This window comes from Phyllobates terribilis, unplaced genomic scaffold (assembly GCF_046119375.1).
Source record: "Phyllobates terribilis strain yellow unplaced genomic scaffold, ASM4611937v1 Scaffold_5__5_contigs__length_657084704, whole genome shotgun sequence".
Lineage (NCBI taxonomy): Eukaryota > Metazoa > Chordata > Amphibia > Anura > Dendrobatidae > Phyllobates > Phyllobates terribilis.
Window position 1 is genome coordinate 115,928,075 of NW_027362765.1, and position 25,425 is coordinate 115,953,499.

Consider the following 25,425-nt stretch of genomic DNA (forward strand, 5'->3'; position numbering starts at 1 on the left):
TGTCTGTAGATCATACATTGTCTGAAGCTGGTATAGTAGCAAGTCTATAAAAAAAAGGATTTATTATTTGATCATTATGCCTGTAGCCCCCTCTAGTGTTCAATTTGTAAAACTAGCATTGCAACAATTATTTAATTTAATTGCAAGTAAAACATGTACATAGTATTTTAGGAAAATGCAACATCATCAGTTTATAGCCCTTCGCTCTTCAGAATGTAAGCTCTTATGTCCAGCGTTCGATCACTTTGCCTTCTCTCGTCATAAAGCACTTCAGATTGTCAGCTGGAGTTGGGTAAAACCACCAAACCGAACTCCAGAGAGAGAGAAATGAAAATTCAACCCTCCGGCAGACTGATGTAGGAATACGTAGGCATTCATTGCGTCATACGTCCAGAGAATGAACTGCGTTTTAGTAATATTTTATTATTTTCTTTTGTATTTTTTTCTTTGCAGTTTCCACATGGCTTTTGTGCAAAGTCCTGATTTTTTCCACTGCGTAGATGAGCACCGGGCGTCCCTGCTGAGGGCCATACAGAGAAGAGAAAGACAAAATCCAGAAGCAAAAGAGATAAAGCAGGAACCTATTACAAGGTACAAGAATCAGATATTACTGCAACTGTGGCGCTAGGAGACTTCAGCATGTGTGCTGTAAGGACTGTACATGCAGATTAGATTATCTCTGTCTGAGTCTGACTTTTTCAGCATGACTGGCCAACAGTTTTATGAGTATAAGGGCAATCCAGGTCTCACCCCCACCCCACCCCTCCCGACATCTGGTGTGGAGGGGAATGAAAGATCGGGCATATTGGATTTCAACTTGCTAGATGCTTTGTTCTTATAAAAGACAAGCAACCAGGAACAGTAGTGTCTGGCACCAGCCTATTTCCATCTCATTGAGGTCATTTGCACACTTGGTTGAACTGAGCTTGGATTTGTAAGGAGAGCGTCGGGAAAACTGATAGAACTTTCTAAGGTGTATGGCCATCTATAAGGTGTATGCACTCATGGCAGATTTGTTGTTTCCACAGCAGGAACATTAATTTTTGCTTGCTCCATTCAGATGTGTTAAAGGAGTTGGCCATGTTTGGGGACTTTTTTCCTTCTGTCTCTTTCTGAGCTCCTCTCAGCTGATTTACAACCACAGACCATATAAAAGTTGAATATGCAAAGAAACTAAAGAGCCTGTAAAGGCAAAATGATGCAAAATTTGTAATGAAACGCAATTGAAAAAATGATTTCTAGAATAAAATATATGTATTTAAGAAAAAAAAATGTCCCCAAAGGTGACCAATCCCTTTATAAGCTCACCTCATGAGGTAGATTCTTTAAGTCATAGACTAGGGTGAGCAGCTCAGTCTAGAGGTGGTGGGGCAGTAGAGTGGGTCACTGGCAGTAGGCAGAAGAGGGCCCCTGTACAAGAACAGTGTATGGGCCCTTTGCAGTCCAACAGCTCATCATAATGCACAATTTCACCCGTTTTGGAGGTGGAAATGGGCCCCCTTACCTCTTGGGCCACTGTGCTGTGTACAAGTTGCACCAATGATATGTCCACCCCTGAAGTGGGTTGTACGGATGGCATGTGCATCAGCGAAGGCCAGGACAGGTAGGTATGCAGGATGGCAGCAGAGAAGTGGAACACGAAGAAGCAGATAAAGCAGAGCAAGGTGTTAGGATACATGTGGGAACAGTAGGTAAATGGTTAGTAGCACAGATGTATACTTTGATAACACTTTCTTATGTATATACTATACTCCCCTCTGTAAAATAAAAATAACAGATACTCGCCTCTCCCACCGGCGTAGTTGCAGCAATGTCAACACTTGGTCTCCTGGGGCTCACATCAAATTTTTGTCATGTGAGCCCTGCAACCAATCAGTGGCCGCTAATGTGATGCAGTTTTCATACTACACTTGGTGAATGTTATTTTTCTTTTACACTGGAGAATATAGTTTTTCAAAAGGGGTTGTCCAATTAGTGGACAACCCTTTTTAAAGAATAATGTAGAGGTTTTTGTGTATACCTATTCTAGGTGATGTGTCATGTCAGGTTTCCTGCCATTCTTATTCCTCCTTCTGCTCTAATATTGTTGCTGTAGTGTAGACACTACCCCTGGGGCCCGGTGAACAGCAGTAAAGAGCAGGGGCTGGGGCCCCGGTCCGGGGTCCCCCCTCTTGTGCTTCTGCTCACCGAGCCCCGGGGTATCTCGTGCTGGCGTGTCGCCGCCACCGGCGGCGTATATCTTGGGTCAGGGAGCTTTTGCCTTGGAGCTCTCAAGGCCCAATGGAGTCGGTGCGTACGCAATGACGTCATCGCGTACCCGCCGGCATCGAGTGCCAGGATGCTGCCAGTCCGGAAGTGGAGCTGTAGGGATCGTATGAGAGGTAAGTATGAAAACTTTTTTATTTTTTAATAGAATTAATTAAATGATCTTGGAGTGGGGGGAGCATACGATGAACTGGGACTGGGGAGTGGGCAGAGGATATGTTGAACTGGGACTGGGGAGCGGGCAGAGCATATGATGGACTGGGGAGTGGGCAGAGCATATGATGGACTGGGACTGGGAAGTGGGCAGAGCATATGATGAACTTAGACTGGGGAGTGGGCAGAGCATATGATGGACTGGGGAGTTGGCAGAGCATATGATGAACTGGGAGTGGGGGTGGGGAGAGCATATGATGGACTGGGACTGGGGAGTTGGCAGAGCATATGATGAACTGGCACTGGGGGTGGGGAGAGCTAATGATGAATTATGAGTGGGGGGTGGGGAGAGCAAATTAATTGGGAGTGGGGATGGGAGAGCAAATAATGAATTGAGGGTGTCAGCTATATACTTTATACTTATGGAGATCGATAGCGTGGGTCGGAGTGAAGACAAACACGATATATCGTATTAACAGGATATATTGAAGCAGGCAAGCATACATTATAGCAGGCAGGTATAGGCAATAAGCGATCAGTAAACAGTCTCTGGAAACGGTTGTGATGTCAGTACAAACCGATAGATGTCCCAGGTCCAGAAACGCACAGTCCATGAGATCCTGAGCCCGGACCAGGCTCCTTGCAGAGAGCAAGCTGAACTGCAGGTGGATGCAGAGCGGGTCTTTGCACACAGATGAAAGTCCGGATAAACGGCAGGCAGGTAACAGGTGGGGAATCCCAATGTAGAGAAGCAACAGGCACGATGCAAGTCCTTCAAGCTTGGCAGCAGGTAACATACAAGATACACAAGCAAAGTGTAGTTGGCCAGAGTCTCTTATATATATATATATATATATATATATATATATATATATATATATATATATATAGCAAACAGGAAACAGGAGATATCAGACAGGAAACAAGATGGCCCCCGAGGCTGTCAACTCCATTTTGGATAAGGGCAGAACCAAACAGAACAGGTACATGCAGCTCCATCTTGGATAAGGGCAGCACAGGTACATGGGGCTCCATTTTGGATAAGGGCAAAAACCGGACAGAACAGATACATGATTCAGCTCCTTACAGAGGGTGGGGTAGCGCAAATAATGATGAATTGGGGTGGGGAGAGCAAATGATAATGAATTGAGGATGAGGGACAACACATGATGATGAATTGGGGGTGGGGGAGAGTAAATGATGCAGTGGGGGTGAGAGAGAGGACATGACAAAATGAATTGGGCGGAGGGGGCATGTAAATATAATGAATTGGGAGAGGGAGTGTGACTGGTAATTGGGGGAAAGAGTACAGGTTTTAATTAATTTATATCTTTATTGGGTGGGGAAAGGTGGCTATTTATAGTTGGTGGGGACGCAGTGGTGGATTACGATTTATATTTGGAATGGTGGGTTGCATAATAGCTAATTATATATTATGGTGGGTGCACGCCTGTATTCAGCTGCGTAATGCAGAAGTTGGGGAATGTGCTCTAGATAACTGTTATTTTATGCAGCGACGAGTCCTGGCTGGAAGAAGTGATGACGGTCTACGCTGGGTGAAAAAGAAAAGCGAAGATGAAGGACTTCAACTGGAGACGTCACTTGTGAGTCAGTGTGTTATCTGTACACTGACACTATACAATGTATACTATGTATAGAGCTCTTGTGTATAATATCACTGATGATCCCTGTATTACCTGTACACTGACACTATACCCAGAGCTCCTGTTTATAATGTCACTGGTAATCACTATATTACCTGTACACTGACACTATACACTGTATACTATGTACAGAGCTCCTGTGTATAATGGCATTTATGGTAATATTAGTATTGTGTTTTTTTATTAATGATCAATATTGTAGTATTCGGTCACTATGTGGTGGCAATATGTGGTCTGGTCATGGTGTGGCAGTATTTGTCCCTTGTATGTGGTATTATTCGGTCACGATGAGGTGGTAATATGTAATCCAGTCATGGAGTGGCAGTATTTGTTCCTTGTATGTAGTATTATTCGGTCACTATGTGGTGGTAATATGTGGTCTGGTCATGGTGTAGTGGTATTCCTTGTATGTAGTAGTTGTTACACGCATGCCGCTATGTTCAAATAGGGCGAGACGGGTTTCAGGAATTCTTTGGAATCCTGGGGGAACCGTTACTCAGGGCGACCATAGGCTGCAGCTTCTCTCAGGCACATGATAGATTCATTTGCGGACCAGACACATCTGACAAGAGTCTTTTTCAACAGTTTAACAGTGGAATTTTATCTGAAGCATGGCCAGGGCAATTCAGGGGTATTACAGCAACAATCTTCATTACAGTACAGTCTGAGTTTCTTGAGCAACCGGCTCCAGTAACAATACAGTAGTTTCTTCACAAGGCACAGTATTACAATCTCTTCAGTAGCATAATTCAGCATAGATTAGATCTCTTGGCAGCACACTTCTATGCATACACAACCACAGGCTTTTCCTTCACAAGGACACAAAAGTACACAGCATTCTTTATCCTGCATGGAGATGGAGAGGGGGGAGGGTTTGATGAGGGAGATGATCCCTGTGACACAATTCATTCCAGTCCTTATCTTCCTGCCTGATAATACTCTGCACTGTTAGTTCAAGGAGTTTATCTGACCTGTGTTTAGTTTCTCTCCTGATCTGAATCCTGTTCAGTTGCCTTCTGTCAGATCCAGATATCACACCACCTTTCTCTTCAGCCAGTTCCCCACAATCCCCCTGGGGGTCTGCTAAAACACTCCCTGTCTCCTGTGACTGTGTTAACCCCTCTAGTTGCTGGATGCTTCTGAAGCACAACACTTCCTGTCTCCTGTGCTTGTGTTATTTGTAACAGTTGCTGGATGGTTTTGAAGCAACAGCACTACTTCTGAATGTCACATAGTATTCGGTTACTATGTGGTGGTAATATGTGGTCTGGTCATGGCGTGACGGTATTTGTCTTTTGTATGTGATATTATTGGTCATTTTAAAAAATGTATGTGACACATTCCCTTAAAGAAAAATAAATAAAAATATACCTAAAAAGAGTACTGGATATTTTAAGAAATATTTAATAGGTTAGAGTAGAGTATGGCCCTGCCAGAAGAATCTACCTTGTCATGGTGGCGGCTTAAAAAATCTTTTGGCCAAAACAAAAGCTGCTGGCTGTGTATGTGATATGGTGTTCGATGGGAACTGGTAATGTGTGATTGGTGAGGACGGGGTGCAGAAGTGGAGTTTTTCCAAGAGTGGGCGATGTGACACTGGAAGGTTCGAGGGGTGGAGGGGGAGCTGGGGTGGAGGCGGAGTCTCAAGGGGGCCCGAAAATTTTGCCAGTCTTGGGCCCTGAAATTCCTGGTGGCAGCCCTGTGTGTAACTACAGTACTTTACGTTTCTTGTACTGATGCTTAGTTAGCATCATACTTAGCACTTCATTCACAATTTTTCAGGCCGCAGAGCTGAAATCTCCCAGCATTGCCATCTTCTTCAGATGATTTTGTACTCGGTGATGTGTCGTGTTACATCAGGCTAGGCTGGCATGATGGAGACTAGCAATACATGGTACTGGAAATCTGTACATCAAAATCTTCTCATCATCTCTCTGGTTGTTAATGCAATTGATAAGATTGCAAAACCAAAGAAATGAGCTGGAGCACAAGTTGGTATATGTGCAATGTGTAAGAGCATGGTCACACTGTGGACATTTCACAGACAAAACCCAAGAAAAGAACAAACAAAATGAGCATATACCCTGTAGTAAGTAAATTAGTAAATAATAATAGGACATGTAAATAACATAGGGTACTTGGTTAACACTATTTTGATCAAAAAAGCATAAAAGCCATCACACCGCAACAAGGTCTACCCATCGGGACTGTCCTATCCTTTCTCTAGTATTAAGACCTTACCTTATGTCAGCTAACCTAAATGTAGATAAAGAATGAGCAGGACAGGGACCCAACTATTCAGACACCTGTCCAATAAAATCTGATAGTGGAAATCTGTACATCAAAATCTTCTGGTCTCAGCTCTCAGGTTGTTGCTGCAATTGATAAGATCGTCCAAGAGGTTTTGGAGAGTCTCTCTAAAGATGAAGCCCCGGCTCTCACTGTGGAAAACAGATCAAACTGGACCAACATAGAGTAAGTCTACGAAAACATCAGTGCAAAAAATGCAATATGATGAAATCTCAGTTCCTATGTGCCTGACTAGAGATGAGGGATTGCTACATGCAACCCCGGTCCAGGTCAGTGCTCTCCGCTTGCAAACAGTAGCTGGGCCAATTTCCCTAGCCTTTAGGATAGGAGGCTCGGTTTGTGATTAAGCGGGCTGGCGAGACCTCACCTCTGCATCTCATAGATGACAATGCCGCATGGCGAACAAAACACCGCACTGGGGAATCCGGAAGCTCAGGAAATTCACACAGCTCTGGTTCAAGGCCTGAGAACACTGACCTGGACCAGGGTTGCATGTAGAGATAAGCTCATGTCTAGTTCTGACATTTTCATAGTCACTTACCCAACTATTCTTGTCCAGGTTTACGGAATCAATTGGATTGCAAATGGCTAAAAATTGCACAACTCGAAAAGTCAGAAGCGACTGTCCCAAGTCTGCTCAGCGGTTTGGTGAGAGCATGAGGACTTTATTAAGCTTACTAGAACACATTAAAGAGTGACCATCATTTTAATTTTTATTTCATAAGTCAATAGTATAAATGAAAATATGTAACCTTGTAATATATCTTATCAGATAAATCTGCTTCTTTGTCCTCCTGGACTGATCTTTCCCACTCATTTCAGGGGTAAAATCTGTATTCAGCAAATCCAGCCTTTCCCATTACTGAGTTGGTGTTTTTAAGATTATATGGAGGGGGAGGAGCTAGAGGAAGGCACAGACATTCCGCTGCAAGTTCTCCTGAAACCACAGTTACATTTTAAGGCGCCTTCCAGAAGTCAGTGTTTTGAATACATGTGGTGTCAGTGTCCACACATACTAGAGACACTGACACACGTAGAACCATTCAAATGAATGAGACTGCGTACATGTCAGTGTCCGTTTTTTTCTCGCAGAACGGGTGCTGAACGCTGCCCTCATCACTGTCCCCTGCTTGCACTGCAATCAGAACTAGCAAGGGACAGTGGTGAGAGTAGTATTCTGCTCCCACTGTGTCCTGCTGTAAAAATAAGAATAAAATAAAAAAATCCTTATACTCACCTGTCCGAAGATGTCCCCCGCTGTAATCCATCTGACCTCTCATGCCGAGCAGCCGGGGAGAATGACTCGCTCCAGCGAGTGGGACCCGGACCTCCGCTGAGCTCACTGAGTGACAGGACACCGCTTACTGCAGCAAGTCATTCTCCCCGGTTAATACATAAGGGCCCATACATCTAACCAACCTGCAGGTGGGGGTCCAGGTCCAAATTTTGCAATGGGGCCCATCGGACTCTAGTTACGCCACTGTTTTGGGCAGATTATTTCAGATAACACCCTTTTACATATCCAATATTAGTGTTTGCCACCAGACGCACTATATGGACATTTATCAATAATCATATTATTTCTCTAACCTCAGCCCTGACCATGAAAATCTTGTCTGTGATCTACAAACTTGTGCACACCGACACATACGCCACGAAGAGGTAGGTTAAGGACTTGCATAGATATGTTTGATCATCAGTGGCGTTGGGGGGGGGACAAAGGTTGCAACCACAACTGGACCACCTAATGCATAGATAATTTATTTTATTTTGTATGTCTTACCCCCAGGGACATTTTTTATGAAAACGTACAGCTTTACGGCAGCCAGACTACCGTGGACAATATAGTGACAGATATCTCCTGCATGCTGAAGGTCCCGAGAAGAAGCTTACACATTGTATGTTCTCGGATCAGCCCTATTTCATTTCTATTATTTTTTTATTGATTTTAAGAAACAATAAAAGCTGTTATCAATACTGACATTTAATTTGTATCACAGCTTTCCACATCCAAGGGCTGTGTGGCCGGCAACCTGCTATACATAGAGCAAGACGGGACCAAAGTGGACTGCAGCTCTAACACCTCGGTAAGGACTTCATACAGTCATTGCTTTCAGTAGCAGAGGGATACAAAGGTAGTCATTTAAGGGATTGTCTCAATTTCTCAAATAGGTAAAATAACAAAGTGCTTGTTGAAACAAGAAACTTTGCAATTTACCTCTTATTAAAACATATTCTTTGTTCTCAGGAATTTTTAATCTATAGTTTAATTCTCATCGCCTACGTTAGTGGCGACCTCTGTAGTCTATCAGCGTTGGACAGTCTGCTAGACAAGGAGTGTAGTGCTTACAAGCTCTTACCAATACAGCTTGTAAGTGCTGCACTGAAACTGATCGGATCGCTAGATCTGTCCAACGTTAGTGCCCCTGTTTCACTGAATCTGCAGAGGCTGAGCTGTTCCTGTTTGTAGCATCCCAGACGCCCATCCATACCGCTAGTCCGAACTGTCAGTCATAAGGAGCGCACTGCCCCCACTAACCTGGCTAGCAGGAAGCCAGGAGGAACATGAGCATGAACATAAGACAACCTCTTTAATCCTCAGACCCTACCTCAAGGAGGGGGTATGAGGCCAGACTTGTTGGATTTTGGAATAAAAATTCTCCATGTTCCTGGTATTTTTCTTGTACTATGAAAAATTAACACATCTACTTGGCATTATAGGGAGTCCTGGTGCCATCAAATGTGGAAGGAGTCACAAGTATCCTTTATGCGCCAGATGAGAAAACGAAACACTGAACATGAATAACAAGATCTATTCTAGCAGGTCCCTATAGACTGAAGCAGTGGCGGACTGTGGTGTCTGGGGCCCACAGGAGGAATTGATCCTCGGGGCCCACCCTACAGCAATATGCAAATACCTGTTAGCCGATATCCCCGTTATAGTGGAGCATCAACTGTAAATCACAGACGGCTCCTGCACATCGACTGTGCACATGCTATAACTGGGATGTACATGTTTGCATTAAAGGAGTTCTTTGGTTAAAACAAGTTATCACCGAACCATGGGATCCACAGGATAGTGATAACTTATTGATCGTTTGGGTCCGAACATTGGAAACCGCACCAATCCGAAGAATGTGGAAGTTTTATCCCTGTCAGCACACTTATCCCCATTTTAAAATGCAGCGGCAGGTGGGACGTCTGACCGCAGCTCCATTCATTCTCTTTGGGGCTTCCAGAAAAAAAACAAGAACAGCCACTGAGGGAATGAATGGATCAGTGGTCAAGTCGCACGAGCTCCAGTCTAATGGAGATAAAAGCTCCACATTCTACCAATCGGTGCGGGTCCCAGCAGTCAGACCCCCACTAATCAATAATTTATCACTTATCCTGTGGAGAGGTGATTACTTGTTTTCCCCGGAGAACCCCTGCAAGTGCATCTTGTTCCAAGTATTTAATCACTAATGGAAATAAATAATTTTCTCCTAATTAATATCAGAGATAACAAATGACCGCCATACACAATACAATCCACTATACCAACACCAATAGTACCACATACAAAGGAGAAATGCCACCACACCGTGACCAGACCAGATATTAACAGCATATAGGGTCCAAATAATTCCCTATCATTTCTCTCCCCCATCCCCATCATTGCTCTCACCCCTCCTCCTCCATCATTGCTTCCTCCCATCCCCATCATTGATCTCCCCACCTTTTCAATCATTGCTCTCCCCCACCTTCTAAATCATTGCTCTCCCCCACCTTATCCAACATTGTCATATCTCCCCCACCTCCTCCATCGTTGCCCTATCTCCCCCACCTCCTCCATCATCATTGTCATATCTCCCCCACCTCCTCCATCATTGCCATATCTCCCCCACCTCCTCCATCAGCATTGCCATATCTCCCCCCACCTCCTCCATCAGCATTGCCATATCTCCCCCCACATCCTCCATCATCAATGCCATATCTCCCCCCACCACCTCCATCATCATTGCCATATCTCCCCCCACCACCTCCATCATCATTGCCATATCTCCCCCACCACGTCTTACATCATCATTGCCATATCTCCCCCACCACGTCTTCCATCATCATTGCCATATCTCCCCCACCACCTTCTCCATCATTGCCATATCTCCACTAGTGATGAGCGAGCATACTCGCAAGTACTCGGTACTCGCCCGAGCATCTCAGTACTCGAGATGCTCGGAACTCGCCGAGTACTTGCGAGATCCTTGGGCGGATGCTCGGGTCGCCTCCCTGCATGTTTGGCGCTCTTTAGCGTGCCAATCAACATGCAGGGATTGCCTGCCACTCATTGTAATGCCGCAGCCATGGTGGTTGTGGCATTACAGTGATTGGCTGGCCGCACAGCGTCAACAGGTCTACATCAGACCTGGCGCCGCTGCGCTCGTCACAGTCACTCCGGAATCAGGTAGAGTAGGGAGAGGTGCTGCTGCGTCATGGAGAGATTTGCTTGTGTATTAGGTAGTGTAGGGAGAAAAACCATACATTACACATATCCATCTTAACAAAGAGTCCTTCTGAGGACTAATCCATCTGCAGAGATATCAGGCAGGCATGGTATATAGGCAGGCAGTGTATATAGCAGACTGCAGTGCATATAGCACAAGAGCCTCCATTCCACTTCTGCCTTCTGTTGCTGTTAGATATTTCTATACAAAGGCCCAGGTCTACGGGGCCAGGAATACTTTTTTTTGGATCTTAATCCTCATTATTTGCTTAAAAAGCAATCCAGAGAACACCGTTTTTCTGCGCCATTTGCTTGTTGGCACTGCAGAATGCAGCCAGGTCATTTCCATATTACAGCGCTAGAAATCAAGCTACAGTATTTAAAACTGTGTTTTCTCCGTCACACGGATCACGTATACCTTTTCAGAAAATACTGCCATTTTTGGCCTCCATTCCAATTTTTTTTCACTGTGTCAGCAAAGTTTTTGACACCTGTTTGCTGTTTAAAATAGTTACCTACAGTCCAGGTATTTAAAACTCTGTTTTCTTCGTCACACGGATCTCATATACGTTGTCAGAAAATACTGCCATTTCTGGCCTCCATTAAAAATTTCCTTCACTGTGTCAGTGAAGCAATTCACACCAGTTTGCTGTTCAAACTACACTGCTCAAAAAAATAAAGGGAACACTTAAACAACAGAATATAACTCCAAGTAAATCAAACTTCTGTGAAATCAAACTGTAAACTTAGGAAGCAACACTGATTGACAATCAATTTCACATGCTGTTGTGCAAATGGAATAGACAATAGATTGAAATTATTGGCAATTATCAAGACGCAGTCAATAAAGGAGTGGTTCTGCAGGTGGGGACCACAGACCACATCTCATTACCAATGCTTTCTGGCTGATGTTTTGGTCACTTTTGAATGTTGGTTGTGCTTTCACACTCGTGGTAGCATGAGACGGACTCTACAACCCACAGAAGTTGCTCAGGTAGGGCAGCTCATCCAGGATGGCACATCAATGCGAGCTGTGGCAAGAAGGTTTGCTATGTCTGTCAGCGTAGTGTCCAGAGGCTGGAGGCGCTACCAGGAGACAGGCCAGTACACTAGGAGATGTGGAGGGGGCCGTAGGAGGGCAACAACCCAGCAGCAGGACCGCTACCTCAGCCTTTGTGCAAGGAAGAACAGGAGGAGCACTGCCTGAACCCTGCAAAATGACCTCCAGCTGGCCACAAATGTGCATGTGTCTGCACAAACGGTTAGAAACCGACTCCATGAGGGTGGTATGAGGGCCCGATGTCCACAGATGGGGGTTGTGCTCTCAGCCCAACTCTCTGCAGGATGCTTGGCATTTGCCACAGAACACCAGGATTGGCAAAGTCGCCACTGGCGCCCTGTGCTCTTCACAGATGAAAGCAGGTTGACACTGAGCACATGTGACAGACGTAACAGAATCTGGAGACGCCATGGAGAGCGATCTGCTGCCTGCAACATCCTTCAGCATGACCGGTTTGGCAGTGGGTCAGTAATGGTGTGGGGTGGCATTTCTATGTGCTCGCCAGAGGTAGCCTGATTGCCATTAGGTACCGAGATGAGATCCTCACACCTCTTGTGAGTGTTAGAACCCTCTTGTTTGTTTTTCTATCTTGTGGTTTGCGGTCATGTGATCATCTGCCTTTATATTCCAGCTCCGCCCTCCTGGCTGTGCTGGACTTCAGTGTTCTACTGTCTCTCTAGCCTGGTGCTTCTCGCCTTTCTCTGTCAAGTTCGCTTGGTCCTATGGGACCTCTAGTACTTTTTGTCAGTTTGTCTTTTTGTGCTCTGCAACAACTTCTGTTTAGGAGGTGTCCCATTTTTGTCCCAGTCCTTAGTTCATTTAGGGACCCTTCCCTTAATTCTATAGGTCTTCGTTCAGACTAGCCGAGGACTAAGGCGGGTCTGTTCACAAGGAACAGGCAGCCCGCTACATCATAGGGATTCAGCTTAGTCTTACTGTAGGGACAGCTTTCCCCTATCTTTCCTTAGTACATGTTGCAGATCATAACAGTAAGTCTAGCCCAAAAAACTAAAGGAAAGAAATTCGGGGATCAGTATGGTTTCCGTCCAGGAGTTGGCTCAACGCTTGCAGGGATTGTCTCTGGAGGTGGCCGAGCTTCAGCATCACGTGAGTAGCTGTCCTGGAGCGCATTTTGTCGAACCCAAGGTACGACTGCCTGATATTTTTTATGGTAAACAGCAAGATTTTTTTTCCTTTAAAAATGCGTGTTTGTTATATTTTTGTTTGAGACGAAGATCCTCTGGGAATGAATCACAGCGCATTGGTTTTATTATGTCACTTTTGCGCAAATAACCACAGGGTTGGGCCTTTTCTCTCCAGCCTAATGATCCGTGTTTAAGTTCTGTTGAAGAATTTTTTTCTGCTATGGGGCTATTATATGACGATCCTGATCGACTCTCATCTGCTGAATCAGAACTTAGACGTTTGAATCAGGGGTCAGATGATGTTGAAAATTATTGCACACACTTCAGGAGATGGGCTTCAGAAGTTAAGTGGAATGATTCGGCGCTGAGATGTTTATTTCTTGCTGGTCTGAGTGAAAGGGTTAATGATTTGCTAATTGCATTCCCTGCACCTGAGACTCTGCAGGAAGCTATGCAGTTAGCTGTTCTTATAGACAGGAGACTGAGGTACAGGCTGAATGAGGTAAAGACTCCTGTAATGTCAGGTTCTAGTCCCCAGAAAATCTGCTCTGACGGTGGGGAACCGATGGAGGTTGGGGGGACGTCACTCCGCTCTCAGGAAAAAGACCAGAGATTCGCCAAGGGATTGTGTCTTTATTGTGGTAAAGCTGACCATTTGATTAAGTATTGTGAGCGTCATTTAAGTAAAGAAAAAAAAAAAGGTCAGTTACGCCAGTATAGCCTGTTTACGCTCTGCAGGAGTGTTTCTTTCTGGGAGTACTACTCTGCAGGGAGATTTGATTGAATTTCAGGTATTTGTGGATTGTGGTTCAACACTTAATGTGATTGATAAAGGGTTTTTGGAAAACCTTAAATTGAAATCCAAACCTTTGTCATCACCTATTTCTGTGGTTGCAATTGATAACACTCCTTTGAAATGTATTACTCACAAGACTGCTGCATTTCCTCTCACTATCAATGGAGTTCACCAAGAAATGTTGGACTTGGTTGTTTTGGATAATTTGCCCTCTCCAGTTGTTCTAGGATTGCCTTGGTTAAGACTGCAGAATCCTTTATTGGACTGGTCTACTAATGTGATTAAGTCTTGGAGTCCGAAGTGCTATGATAAATGTTGCAATGGTCGCATTGCGGCTGTGGAAAAAGTGGAATTACCTGTACCTATTCAAGATTTTTGGAGGGTTTTTTCGGAGGAGGAGTCGCAAGTTTTACCTCCTCATAGGGATTAGAATTGCGCCATTGAGTTTGTTCCGGGTGCTACTCTTCCCAAAAGTCGTTTGTTTAATCTGACTATCCCTGAAAGAAAGGCCTTGGAGGAGTACATAGAGACTAGCCTGGCTGCTGGTCACATTAGACCTTCTAAGTCGCCTGTGGCAGTTGGATTCTTCTTTGTAAAAAAAAAGGACGGCGGTTTACGTCCATGTCTGGATTTTCGTGTAATTAATAAGATTACCGTACGCAATTCCTACCCATTGCCGTTAATTCCTGACTTGTTTAACCAGTTAGTGGGAGCCAAGTGGTTCTCCAAAATTGATCTCCGGGGGCATACAATTTGTTACGTGTGAAGGAGGGTGATGAATGGAAAACTGCTTTTAACACTCCGGTAGGTCATTTTGAGAATCTGGTGATGCGTTTTGGTCTTACCAATGCACCTGCATTTTTTCAGAACCTTATTAATGACATCCTGAGACCTCTGATTGGTAAAAATGTGGTTGTGTATTTGGACGACATTTTGATTTATTCACCAGATCTGGAGTCCCATTGGCAGAGTGTACGTGAAGTTTTGCAGTCATTGAGTGATAATTCACTCTTTGCTAAGCTGGAGAAATGTGAGTTCGCTGTGCAGAAAATTCGTTTTTTGGGCTACATTGTCTCCAGCGAGGGCTTTGAGATGGACCCTGTGAAGGTTCAGGCTTTGCAGGAATGGCCTAGGCCTATTGGTTTGAAATCTATACAGAGATTTTTGGGTTTTGCCAATTATTACAGGAAATTCATTAAGAATTTTTCTGTAATTGTTAAACCTCTAACCGATCTCACCAGGAAAGGTGCGAATACGGCCCAGTGGACTACTGAGGCCATTGAAGCGTTTGAGTATCTCAAAGAGCGGTTCAGTTCTGCCCCTATCCTTATGCAGCCTGATGAGACCAAGCCTTTTTTGGTCGAGGTCGATGCTTCATCAGTGAGGGTCGGAGCAGTTTTGTCTCAGGAGAACAAGGGTGGAGTACATCCTTGTGCCTTCTTTTCGAAAAAAATTTCAGAAACCGAACTAAATTATGATGTTGGAAATCGGGAGTTGCTGGCTATTAAACTCGCGTTTGAACATTGGCGTCATTTTTTGGAAGGCGCTAGATTTCCTATTCAGGTTTTCACAGATCATAAGAATTTGATCTATCTGGATGCTGCCAAGCGCTTGAATGCCCGTCAAGCTAGGTGGGCACTTTTTTTTTCTCGGTTTCATTTTTCTGTTACCTATATCCCTGGTACTAAGAATGTTAAAGCCGATGCTTTATCTCGCAGCTTCTATCCTACGGTCGGTGCCGAGGAGGAGGAGAGCATTTTACAGAAAGGAGTTGTGCTGGCGGCTTTGTACTCCGTTTTGGAGAATGGGATTCTGAAAGCTCAAGATGATGCTCCATCTAACACTCCCCATGGGAGGTTGTTCGTGCCTAGAGCCTTTAGGAGAGATTTGTTTGTGGAGTGTCAGAAGTCTCGGTTGGCAGGTCATCCAGGAATTTCGGAAACTAAGAGACTGACCAGTCGCAGTTTTTGGTGGCCTGGATGGCAGAAGGAAGTCATCAAGTGGGTGCGTCAGTGTACTGTGTGTGCTAGGTCAAAGGCTTCACATACTCCTGCTGCTGGGTTGCTTTGCCCTCTGGAGGTTCCTAGTGCGCCTTGGACGCATCTCACTATGGATTTTATTACTGATCTTCCAGTGTCCGAGGGTTTTACTGTCATCTGGGTGGTCGTGGACCGTTTTAGTAAGATGTGTCATTTGGTTCCATTCATTAAGTTGCCCTGCGCCAAGACACTCGCTAAGGCGTTTGTTAAGGAGATTGTCAAGCTCCATGGCGTTCCCACGGATATTGTTTCTGATAGAGGACCTCAGTTTGTGGCTCACTTTTGGCGTGCTTTTTGTGACAGGTTGGGAGTCCATTTGTCATTTTCGTCTGGTTATCATCCTAAGTCTAATGGACAGACTGAATGAAAGAACCAGGATGTTGAACAGTTTTCGCGCTGTTTTGTGGCGGACAATCAAGAGGTGTGGCCTGAGTTTCTGCCTCTCACAGAATTTGCTCTTAACAATCATACATCCTCCTCTGCTGGGTGTTCTCCTTTTTTTTGTTGTACTGGGAGACATCCGTCTTTTGGTTCGTTCTCCAAATTGGGGTCGGCGGTGCCGGAGGAGGAGAATTTTTCCAGTGATTTGGAGAGAGTTTGGACTAATGTACGTTGTAACCTTCAAGAGGCTAACAAAAAGTCCAAGAAGTATTTTGACAGGAAACGTAAAGAGGTTTTGTTTACTGTGGGTGACATGGTTTGGTTGTCCTCGAAGAACCTGCAGTTGAGGATTCCCTCTAAAAAACTGGGTCCTAAGCTTGTGGGTCCATTTAAAGTGCTTCAGGTTGTTAACCAGTCTGCTGTTAGGTTGGATGTCCCTACTTCCTGGAAGATTAATCCTGTGTTTCATGTTTCCTTGTTGAAAAAGGCTGACGTATCTGATAGGGACGCCACTGTCACAGTTCCTCCTGTGGTGGAAGACGGCGAATATGAAATTTCTCGTATCTTGAATTCTAGATGGCATAGAGGGAGATTACAGTATCTTGTCTCCTGGAAGGGTTTCGGTCCCGAAGACAACTCCTGGGTAAGGACGGATGATGTCTCTGCTCCTAGGCTTGTTAAAGCTTTCCACAGGAGGTTTCCGGATAGGCCTGGGTCTGGAGGATCCTCATAAAAGAGGGGGTACTGTTAGAACCCTCCTGTTTGTTTTTCTATCTTGTGGTTTGCGGTCATGTGACCATCTGCCTTTATATTCCAGCTCCACCCTCCTGGCTGTGCTGGACTTCAGTGTTCTACTGTCTCTCTAGCCTGGTGCTTCTGTGCCTTTCTCTGTCAAGTTCGCTTGGTCCTCTGGGACCTCTAGTACTTTTTGTCAGTTTGTCTTTTTGTGCTCTGCAACAACTTCTGTTTAGGAAGTGTCCCAGTCCTTAGTTCATTTAGGGACCCCTCCCTTAATTCTATAGGTCTTCGTTCAGACTAGCTGAGGACTAAGGCGGGTCTGTTCACAAGGAACAGGCAGCCCGCTACATCGTAGGGATTCAGCTTAGTCTTACTGTAGGGACAGCTTTCCCCTATCTTTCCTTAGTACATGTTGCAGATCATAACAGTGAGACCATATGCTGGTGCGGTTGGCCCTGGGTTCTTCCTAATGCAGGACAATGCCACACCTCATGTGGCTGGAGTGTGTCAGCAGTTCCTGCAAGATAAAGGCATTGAAGCTATGGACTGGCCCGCCCATTCCCCAGACCTGAATCCGATTGAGCACATCTGGCACATCACATCTTGCTCCAGCCACCAACGTCACGTTCACCACAGACTGTCCAGTAGTTGGCGGATGCTTTAGTACATGTCTGGGAGGAGATCACACAGGAGAGCATCCGCAACCTTATCAGGAGCATGCCCAGGCATTGTAGGGAGGTCATACAGGCACATGGAGGCCACACACAATACTGAGCCTCATTTTGACTTGTTTTAAGGACATTATATCAAAGTTGGATCAGGCTGTAGTGTGTTTTTCCACTTTAATTTTGGGGGTGACTCCAAATCCATGCCTCCATTGGTTAATAAATTTGATTTCCATTGATGATTTTTGTGTGATTTTGTAGTCAGCACATTCAAACTTTGTACAGAACAAAGTTTTCAGTGAGAATATTTCATTCATCAGATCTAGGATGTGTTATTTCAGTGTTCCCTTTATTTTTTTGAGCAGTATAGTTACCTACAGGCCAGGTATTTAAAACTCTGCTTTCTCCGTCACACGGATCACATATACGTTGTCAGAAAATACTGCCATTTCTGGCCTCCATTAAAAATTTCTTTCATTGTGTCAGTGAAGCAATTCACACCAGTTTGCTGTTCAAACTAGCTACCTACAGGCCAGGTATTTAAATCTTTGTTTTCTCTGTCACACGGATCACATATAAGTTCGCTCCAAACTCAGTCATTTGTAGTGAGCGTGGAAGATACTGTCCTCCATTTAAAATGGGCAAGGCACGTGGCAAGGGACGGGGAACTGGATGTGATGGTGATGGTGCATGCGGAGACCGAGGATAAGGCCGTGGGCAAGCTGAAATTGTGCCACAACAAACACCCACATCTTCTCGCCCGACCTTCCTGTCCCAATTCCTAGGGGACCGCAGCACACCACTATTGAACGCAGAGCAGTGTCAAAAGGTTGTTGGTTGGATAGTGGATAATGCTTCCAGTCACTTAGCCACCACCACCACCCTGTCTTCGACACGATCAAGTCTCAGTAGCCGTGAGTCTGGACCGCATATTCCTCACCCTGATCCTCCTTCCTCCCGCCATGCCAAGTCCCCAGAGACAACTGACCCCACACTTGGACACTCTGAAGAGCTGTTCACTTTTCCATTTATAGATTCGGACCCCTCGCCCGGTCGACTTGAACGGGGCAAGAGGAGATCGCATGTAGCGATGCCCAAATATTTGAGCAGCCACGGTGACACGTAGGCGACAGTGGGAAAGTGTCACAAGAGGTGGACGATGATAAGACACAATTGCCAGAAAGTCAGGAGGAGGACCAGGGTGCGGAAGTGGAAGGTGCGAGGTGGTGGATGATATAGTGACTGACCCAACCTGGCCGGAGGACATGCAGAGCGAGGAGAGCAGCACACGGGGGGGGGAGGCAGAGCACCCCAACAGGCAGGAAGAAGCAGTGTGGTGGCCGCAGACAGAAGAAAGGCAACCATTCCCCGTATCACCAACACAAAGGAAGTTGCCAGTACAACTATTAGGTCTTCCCGAGTCTGGTTGTTTTTTAAAGACTCTGCCGATAACCCCAAAAAGGCCATTTGCACCACCTGCCAGGCCAGCATCAGCAGGGGTGGCAAAACAACCAGCCTGACCACCACCAGCATGATCAGGCACATGGCAGCAAAGCACCCGACTTTGTGGGCCGAGCCCCAGGGTCCAGGAACAGTGTCTGCGGGTGGCACCATTGCTTCTTCCGCCGTCGTGCATGCAAGCCAATCCCCTGTCCATGGTGCATGTGAAGATGCCTCCTACCCTGCACCTGTCATTGCACACTCTCAGTAGCAGCATCAGGAAGCACGTCCATGTCCTTGTCCCAGCGCAGCGTACAGTTGTCCATACCCCAGTCCTTGGAACGCAAGCGCAAATACACAGCCAACGCCCCACAGGCCACATTACTAAATTCTCACATTTCACGACTGCTTGCGCTCGAAATGTTGCCTTTTAGGCTCGTGGAGACGGAAGCATTCCGCAACCTGATGGCGGCGGCCGTCCCTCGGTACTCGGTCCCCAGCCGCCACTATTTCTCCCGGTGTTCCGTCCACACATTACACAAGCACGTGTCCCAAAACATTAGCCGTGCCCTCAACAACGTAGTTACCGGGAAAGTGCACCTAACCACGGACACGTGGACAAGTGCTTGTGGGCAGGGACGGTACATCTCACTGATGGCACACTGGGTTAACATGGTGGAAGCCAGGACCCAGTCTGACCTTGAGACGGAACACATCCTCCCGACGTCAAGGATTGCGGGCCCTAGGTCAATCAAGGTTGCTCCTACGGTCTACAGCTCCTGCACCTCATCCTCCTCAGCCTCCTCCTCTTCTTCAGCCTCCATCTCCGAAATTACCACATTAGTCACAAGCTGGAAGCACTGCAGCACTGCCTCGGCCAAGCGGCAACAGGCTGTGCTGAAGCTAATATGCTTAGGTGACAAACTGCACAATGCTGAAGAGTTGTGGACAGCTCTGAAAGAGCAGGCTGATCTGTGGCTCACACCGCTGAACCTACAGCCAGGCATGGTCATGTGAGACAATGGCCGGAACCTGGTGGCGGCTCTGAGGCGAGGCGAGAAAGTCACCTACAGCTTCCGCCGCCCTTGACGTGTTTCAGCAGCGTTTGAAGCTTCCGGCTCACAGACTGGTGTGTGATGTCCCCACGCGTTGGAACTCTACACTGCAGATGTTGGGAAGGATTTGTGAGCAGAAGAGGGCAGTTGTTGAGTACCAGCATTAAAAAGGCCGTCGGTATTCAGTTCAGACTCCACACATAAGACCTCAGGAGTGAACATGGATGTCAGACATATGTACCATTCTCCAAAACTTTGAGGACTCCACCAAGATGGTGAGCGGCGATGACACCATAAATAGCGTCACCATCCCGCTTCTCTGTCTTCTGAAACACTCTCTGCTCACAATCAAAGAGGATGCATTGCAGGCGGAGCACGATGAGATGGAGCAAGAAACCATGCAGGGTGATTACAATTACATACAGCCCAGCCTCATCTCATCCCAACGTGGATTGGGTGACAATGAGGAAGAGGAAAAGGAAGGACAGGAGCTAGTTTCATGCTCTATAGACGGTACTACCTGCACAGCTGTCATACCGTCTGTTCAGCGTGGATGGCCAGAGGACAGAGAGGAGGAGGAGAGCATGGTCAGTCATCTTCTTGGTGATGACACGGAAGTCTTGCCTGTTAAACTCAGCCATGCGTGCCAGACTACTATGTTACGCTGCCTTTTCCATGACCCTCTCGTTCTCAAAATTTTGGGTAACAGTCATTACTGGTTGGTGACAATTCTAGACCCACGCTACAAGGAGAACTTTATATCTCTTATTCCTGAGGCGGACAGGTCTACAAAATGGGGCTGTACCAGAAGGCCCTTGTTGCGGAACTATTAAAAAAATTCCCATCTGAAAACGCTGGCGGCAGAGGGCACACTTCGTTGTACAACCAAGGAGTACAGGCAAGAGAGACAAAACATCAATCCAGCAGAGGCAGGGGAACACTGTCAAAGTTCTGGGAGAGTTTTCTCAGCCCCTCCCATCGCACAGGCCCTGAGGCACGGGGTACTATCACAAGGAGTGCAAAGTTTGGAAAGATGCCGAGGGAGTACCTTGCCGACCGTACCAACGTCCTCCGTGATTCCTCTGTGCCTTATAATTATTGGATATCCAAGCTGGATGCGTGGAATGAACTAGCTCTCTATGCCTTGGAGGTCCTGGCCTGCCCTGCCACCAGCGTTTTATCAGAGCGGGTTTTTAGTGCTGCTGGTGGAATTTATAACTGATAAGCGCATCCGCCTGTCAACTGAAAATGCTGACAGGCTGACTCTTATAAAAATGAACAAGGGCTGGATTGGGCCAGACTTATCAACACCACCGAATGATAGCGGCGTAACATAAACTCAAATCCAGTGTCTTTTCTTGGGAGGTGTATTACCATGCACCTTTTCACACCCAGACATGGGTATACACTTCCTGATTTTGGCTATTTGCTCTTGTCCTCCTCCTCCTCCTCATCCTCCACCACAGTATCACCAGGGTGACCGTGGTCCGTGATGCAACACACACATAATTTTTTTAAAGGGTGTGTATGATGCCCATAAAATTGTTTATACAGTATGTTCATGTATACCCCCCAGGGGTAAATGTTTGTCAGCCCATACAATTAGTGCATGGGCATTACAAGTATAGGAGGCCCGCTCCTTTCTAATGGGAACATTTTTTTATGAGGCCCTCTACGTCTCTTCCAAGGGCCATTGGAGTGCCTCCAAATTTTTGGCAACCCTTGCATTCACTGCATAGGCAAACACAATGGGAGACCCACTTCCTAATAATGGGAACATTGTTTTCAGGAGGCCCTCTGACCTCCACGTCTCTTCCAAGGGGCATTGGAGTGCCTCCAAAGTTTTGGCAACCCTTGCATTCACTGCATAGGCAAACAAAATGGGAGACCCAATTCCTAATAATGGGAACATTGTTTTCAGGAGGCCCTCTGACCTCCACGTCTCTTTCAAGGGGCACTTGAGTGCCTCCAAATTTTTGGCAACGCTTGCATTCACTGCATAGGCAAACACAATGGGAGACCTACTTCCTAATAATGGGAATATTGTTTTCAGGAGGTCCTCCTCTAAGTCTCTTCAAAGGGATATTGGGGTGCATCCAAATTTTCAAAGTGGTATTGGGGTGCATCCAAATTTTGGGCAGCCCTGGCACTCACTGCATACGCAATAACAGTATAGGAGACCCACTCTTTAGTAATGGGAACAATAAAACATAGTCGGCTGATGGCTCTCTAAGAATAGTGAGGGCCGACTGCTGGCCCTTTAAGAATAGTAAAGGCCGCCTGATGGCCTTATAAAAATAGGCTTTGTGACTCTGAGTCCCTTCTTCATAAATGAAACACGATGTGTCTGATGATATCTCACACACCACATGGCCAGACAAGGTTGTAAAAAAAAAGACATTTCCTGGTGAATGCATTTGTCGCGGTTGAAAGCAATGCAAAAGTGAAAAAACGCATCAAAAATGCTACGTGTAAACGTAGCCCAAGGTGTGGAGGAGCATTTTTGTTTTTGGTTATTTATTTTGCTTTATATACAAGTCATTACCCTGGAAAGGATGTTCCTTAACATATTTCCCAGGAAATTCCATTTTGATTTAGTTTTGGTATGTTTTATTGTGAGTCCGTAAAAGTGGCATAATACCTCTGACAACGTTGTTGACAGAAGTGACCTGGGAGTCAGAAATGCTTACAGGGGTCTTCCCCATGCTGTCCCCATGTCATTTGAGCACTGTTCCCATCGATTTGGGCAATTTTTAGGCCCTCTGCAGACCGCCAGGGGGAGCCGCCTGTAAAAAAATGCTCGCATTTCCCATAGACTTACATTGGGCTCGTTGCTCGGGTCGAGCACCCGAGTATTCCAATGTGTTCGACCCGAGCATCGAGCGCCCGAGCATTTTAGTGCTCGCTCATCACTAATCTCCACCCACCACGTCCTCCATCATCATTGCCATATCTCCCCCACCACCTTCTCCATCATTGCCATATCTCCCCCCACCTCCTCCATCACCATGCCATGCATATCTCCCCCCACCTTCTCCATCACCATGCCATGCCATATCTTCCTCCACCTCCTCCATCTTCATTGCCATGCCATATCTTCCCACACCTCCTCCATCATCATTGCCATGCCATATCTTCCCCCACCTCCTCCATCACCATTGCCATGTCATATCTCCCCCCACCTTCTCCATCACCATATCTCCCCCCACCTCCCCCATTGCCATGCCATATCCCCCCCCCCACCACCTCCTCCATCATCATTGCCATATCTCCCCCCACCTCCTCGGTCATCATTGCCATATCTCCCCACCTGCTCCATCATCATTGCCATATCTCCCCCTCCTCCTCCATCATCATTGCCATATCTCCCCCACCTCCTCCATCACCAGTGCCATTTCATATCTCCCCCACCTCCTCCATCACCATGCCATGCATATCTCCCACCACCTCTTCCATCACCATGCCATGCATATCTCCCTCACCTACTCCATCATTATTGCCATGCCATATCTTCCTCTACCTCCTCCATCACCATTGCCATGTCATATCTCCCCCCACCTCCTCCATCACCATTGCTCTCCCTCATCTCCCCCACCTCCTCCTTCACCATTGCTCTCCCTCTTCTCCCCCACCTCCTCTATCACCATTGCTCTCCCTCATCTCCCATCACCATTGCACTCCCTCATCTCCCCCACCTCCTCCATCACCATTGCTCTCCCTCATCTCCCCCACCATTGCTCTCCCTCATCTCCCCCCACCTCCTCCATCACCATTGCTCTCCCTCATCTCCCCCCACCTCCTCCATCACCATTGCTCTTCCTCTTCTCCCCCCACCTCCTCCATCACCATTGTTCTCCCTCTTCTCCCCCCACCTCCTCCATCACCATTGCTCTCCCTCTTCTCTCCCCATCATCCCCATTGCACTCCCTCATCTCCTCCCACCTCCTCCATAACCATTGCTCTCCCTCATCTCCCCCACCATTGCTCTCCCTCATCTCCCCCCACCTCCTCCATCACCATTGCCGTCCCTCATCTCCCCCCACCTCCTCCATCACCATTGCCGTCCCTCATCTCCCCCACCTCCTCCATCACCATTGCTCTCCCCATCTCCCCCCACCTCCTCCATCACCATTGCTCTCCCTCTTCTCTCCCCGTCTCCTCCATCACCATTGCTCTCCCTCATCTCCCCCCACATCACCATTGCTCTCCCTCATCTCCCCCCACCATCACCATTGCTCTTCCTCATCTCCCCCCATCTCCCCCATCTCCTCCATCACCATTGCTCTCCCTCATCTCCCCCCACCATCACCATTGCTCTCCCTCATCTCCCCCTACCATCACCATTGCTGTCCCTCATCTCCCCCCACATCACCATTGCTCTCCCTCATCTCCCCCCACCTCCTCCATCACCATTGCTCTCCCTCTTCTCTCCCCACCTCCTGCATCACCATTGCTCTCCCACATCTCCCCCACCATCACCATTGCTCTCCCTCATCTCCCCCACCTCCTCCATCACCATTGCTCTCCCTCATCTCCCCCACCATTGCTCTCCCTCATCTCCCCCCACCTCCTCCATCACCATTGCTCTCCCTCATCTCCCCCCACCTCCTCCATCACCATTGCTCTTCCTCTTCTCCCCCCACCTCCTCCATCACCATTGTTCTCCCTCTTCTCCCCCCACCTCCTCCATCACCATTGCTCTCCCTCTTCTCTCCCCATCATCCCCATTGCACTCCCTCATCTCCTCCCACCTCCTCCATAACCATTGCTCTCCCTCATCTCCCCCACCATTGCTCTCCCTCATCTCCCCCCACCTCCTCCATCACCATTGCCGTCCCTCATCTCCCCCCACCTCCTCCATCACCATTGCCGTCCCTCATCTCCCCCACCTCCTCCATCACCATTGCTCTCCCCATCTCCCCCCACCTCCTCCATCACCATTGCTCTCCCTCTTCTCTCCCCGTCTCCTCCATCACCATTGCTCTCCCTCATCTCCCCCCACATCACCATTGCTCTCCCTCATCTCCCCCCACCATCACCATTGCTCTTCCTCATCTCCCCCCATCTCCCCCATCTCCTCCATCACCATTGCTCTCCCTCATCTCCCCCCACCATCACCATTGCTCTCCCTCATCTCCCCCTACCATCACCATTGCTGTCCCTCATCTCCCCCCACATCACCATTGCTCTCCCTCATCTCCCCCCACCTCCTCCATCACCATTGCTCTCCC

General features: G+C 47.0%; 1 protein-coding gene across 1 annotated transcript in view; it reads left to right on the forward strand.

Moving 5' to 3' along the window:
- Positions 1–458: 458 nt before the first annotated feature.
- The window catches only part of SPO11 (SPO11 initiator of meiotic double strand breaks), a 29,709-nt gene continuing 4,742 nt past the window's right edge, over positions 459–25,425 (forward strand). The window contains exons 1-7 of the mRNA XM_073681015.1: positions 459–591; positions 6,444–6,557; positions 6,952–7,040; positions 7,988–8,054; positions 8,182–8,290; positions 8,393–8,479; positions 9,114–9,150. Of these exons, the coding sequence (XP_073537116.1) occupies positions 461–591; positions 6,444–6,557; positions 6,952–7,040; positions 7,988–8,054; positions 8,182–8,290; positions 8,393–8,479; positions 9,114–9,150 (634 nt within the window). The 5' untranslated portion in view covers positions 459–460. The remainder of the gene's footprint in view (positions 592–6,443; positions 6,558–6,951; positions 7,041–7,987; positions 8,055–8,181; positions 8,291–8,392; positions 8,480–9,113; positions 9,151–25,425) is intronic.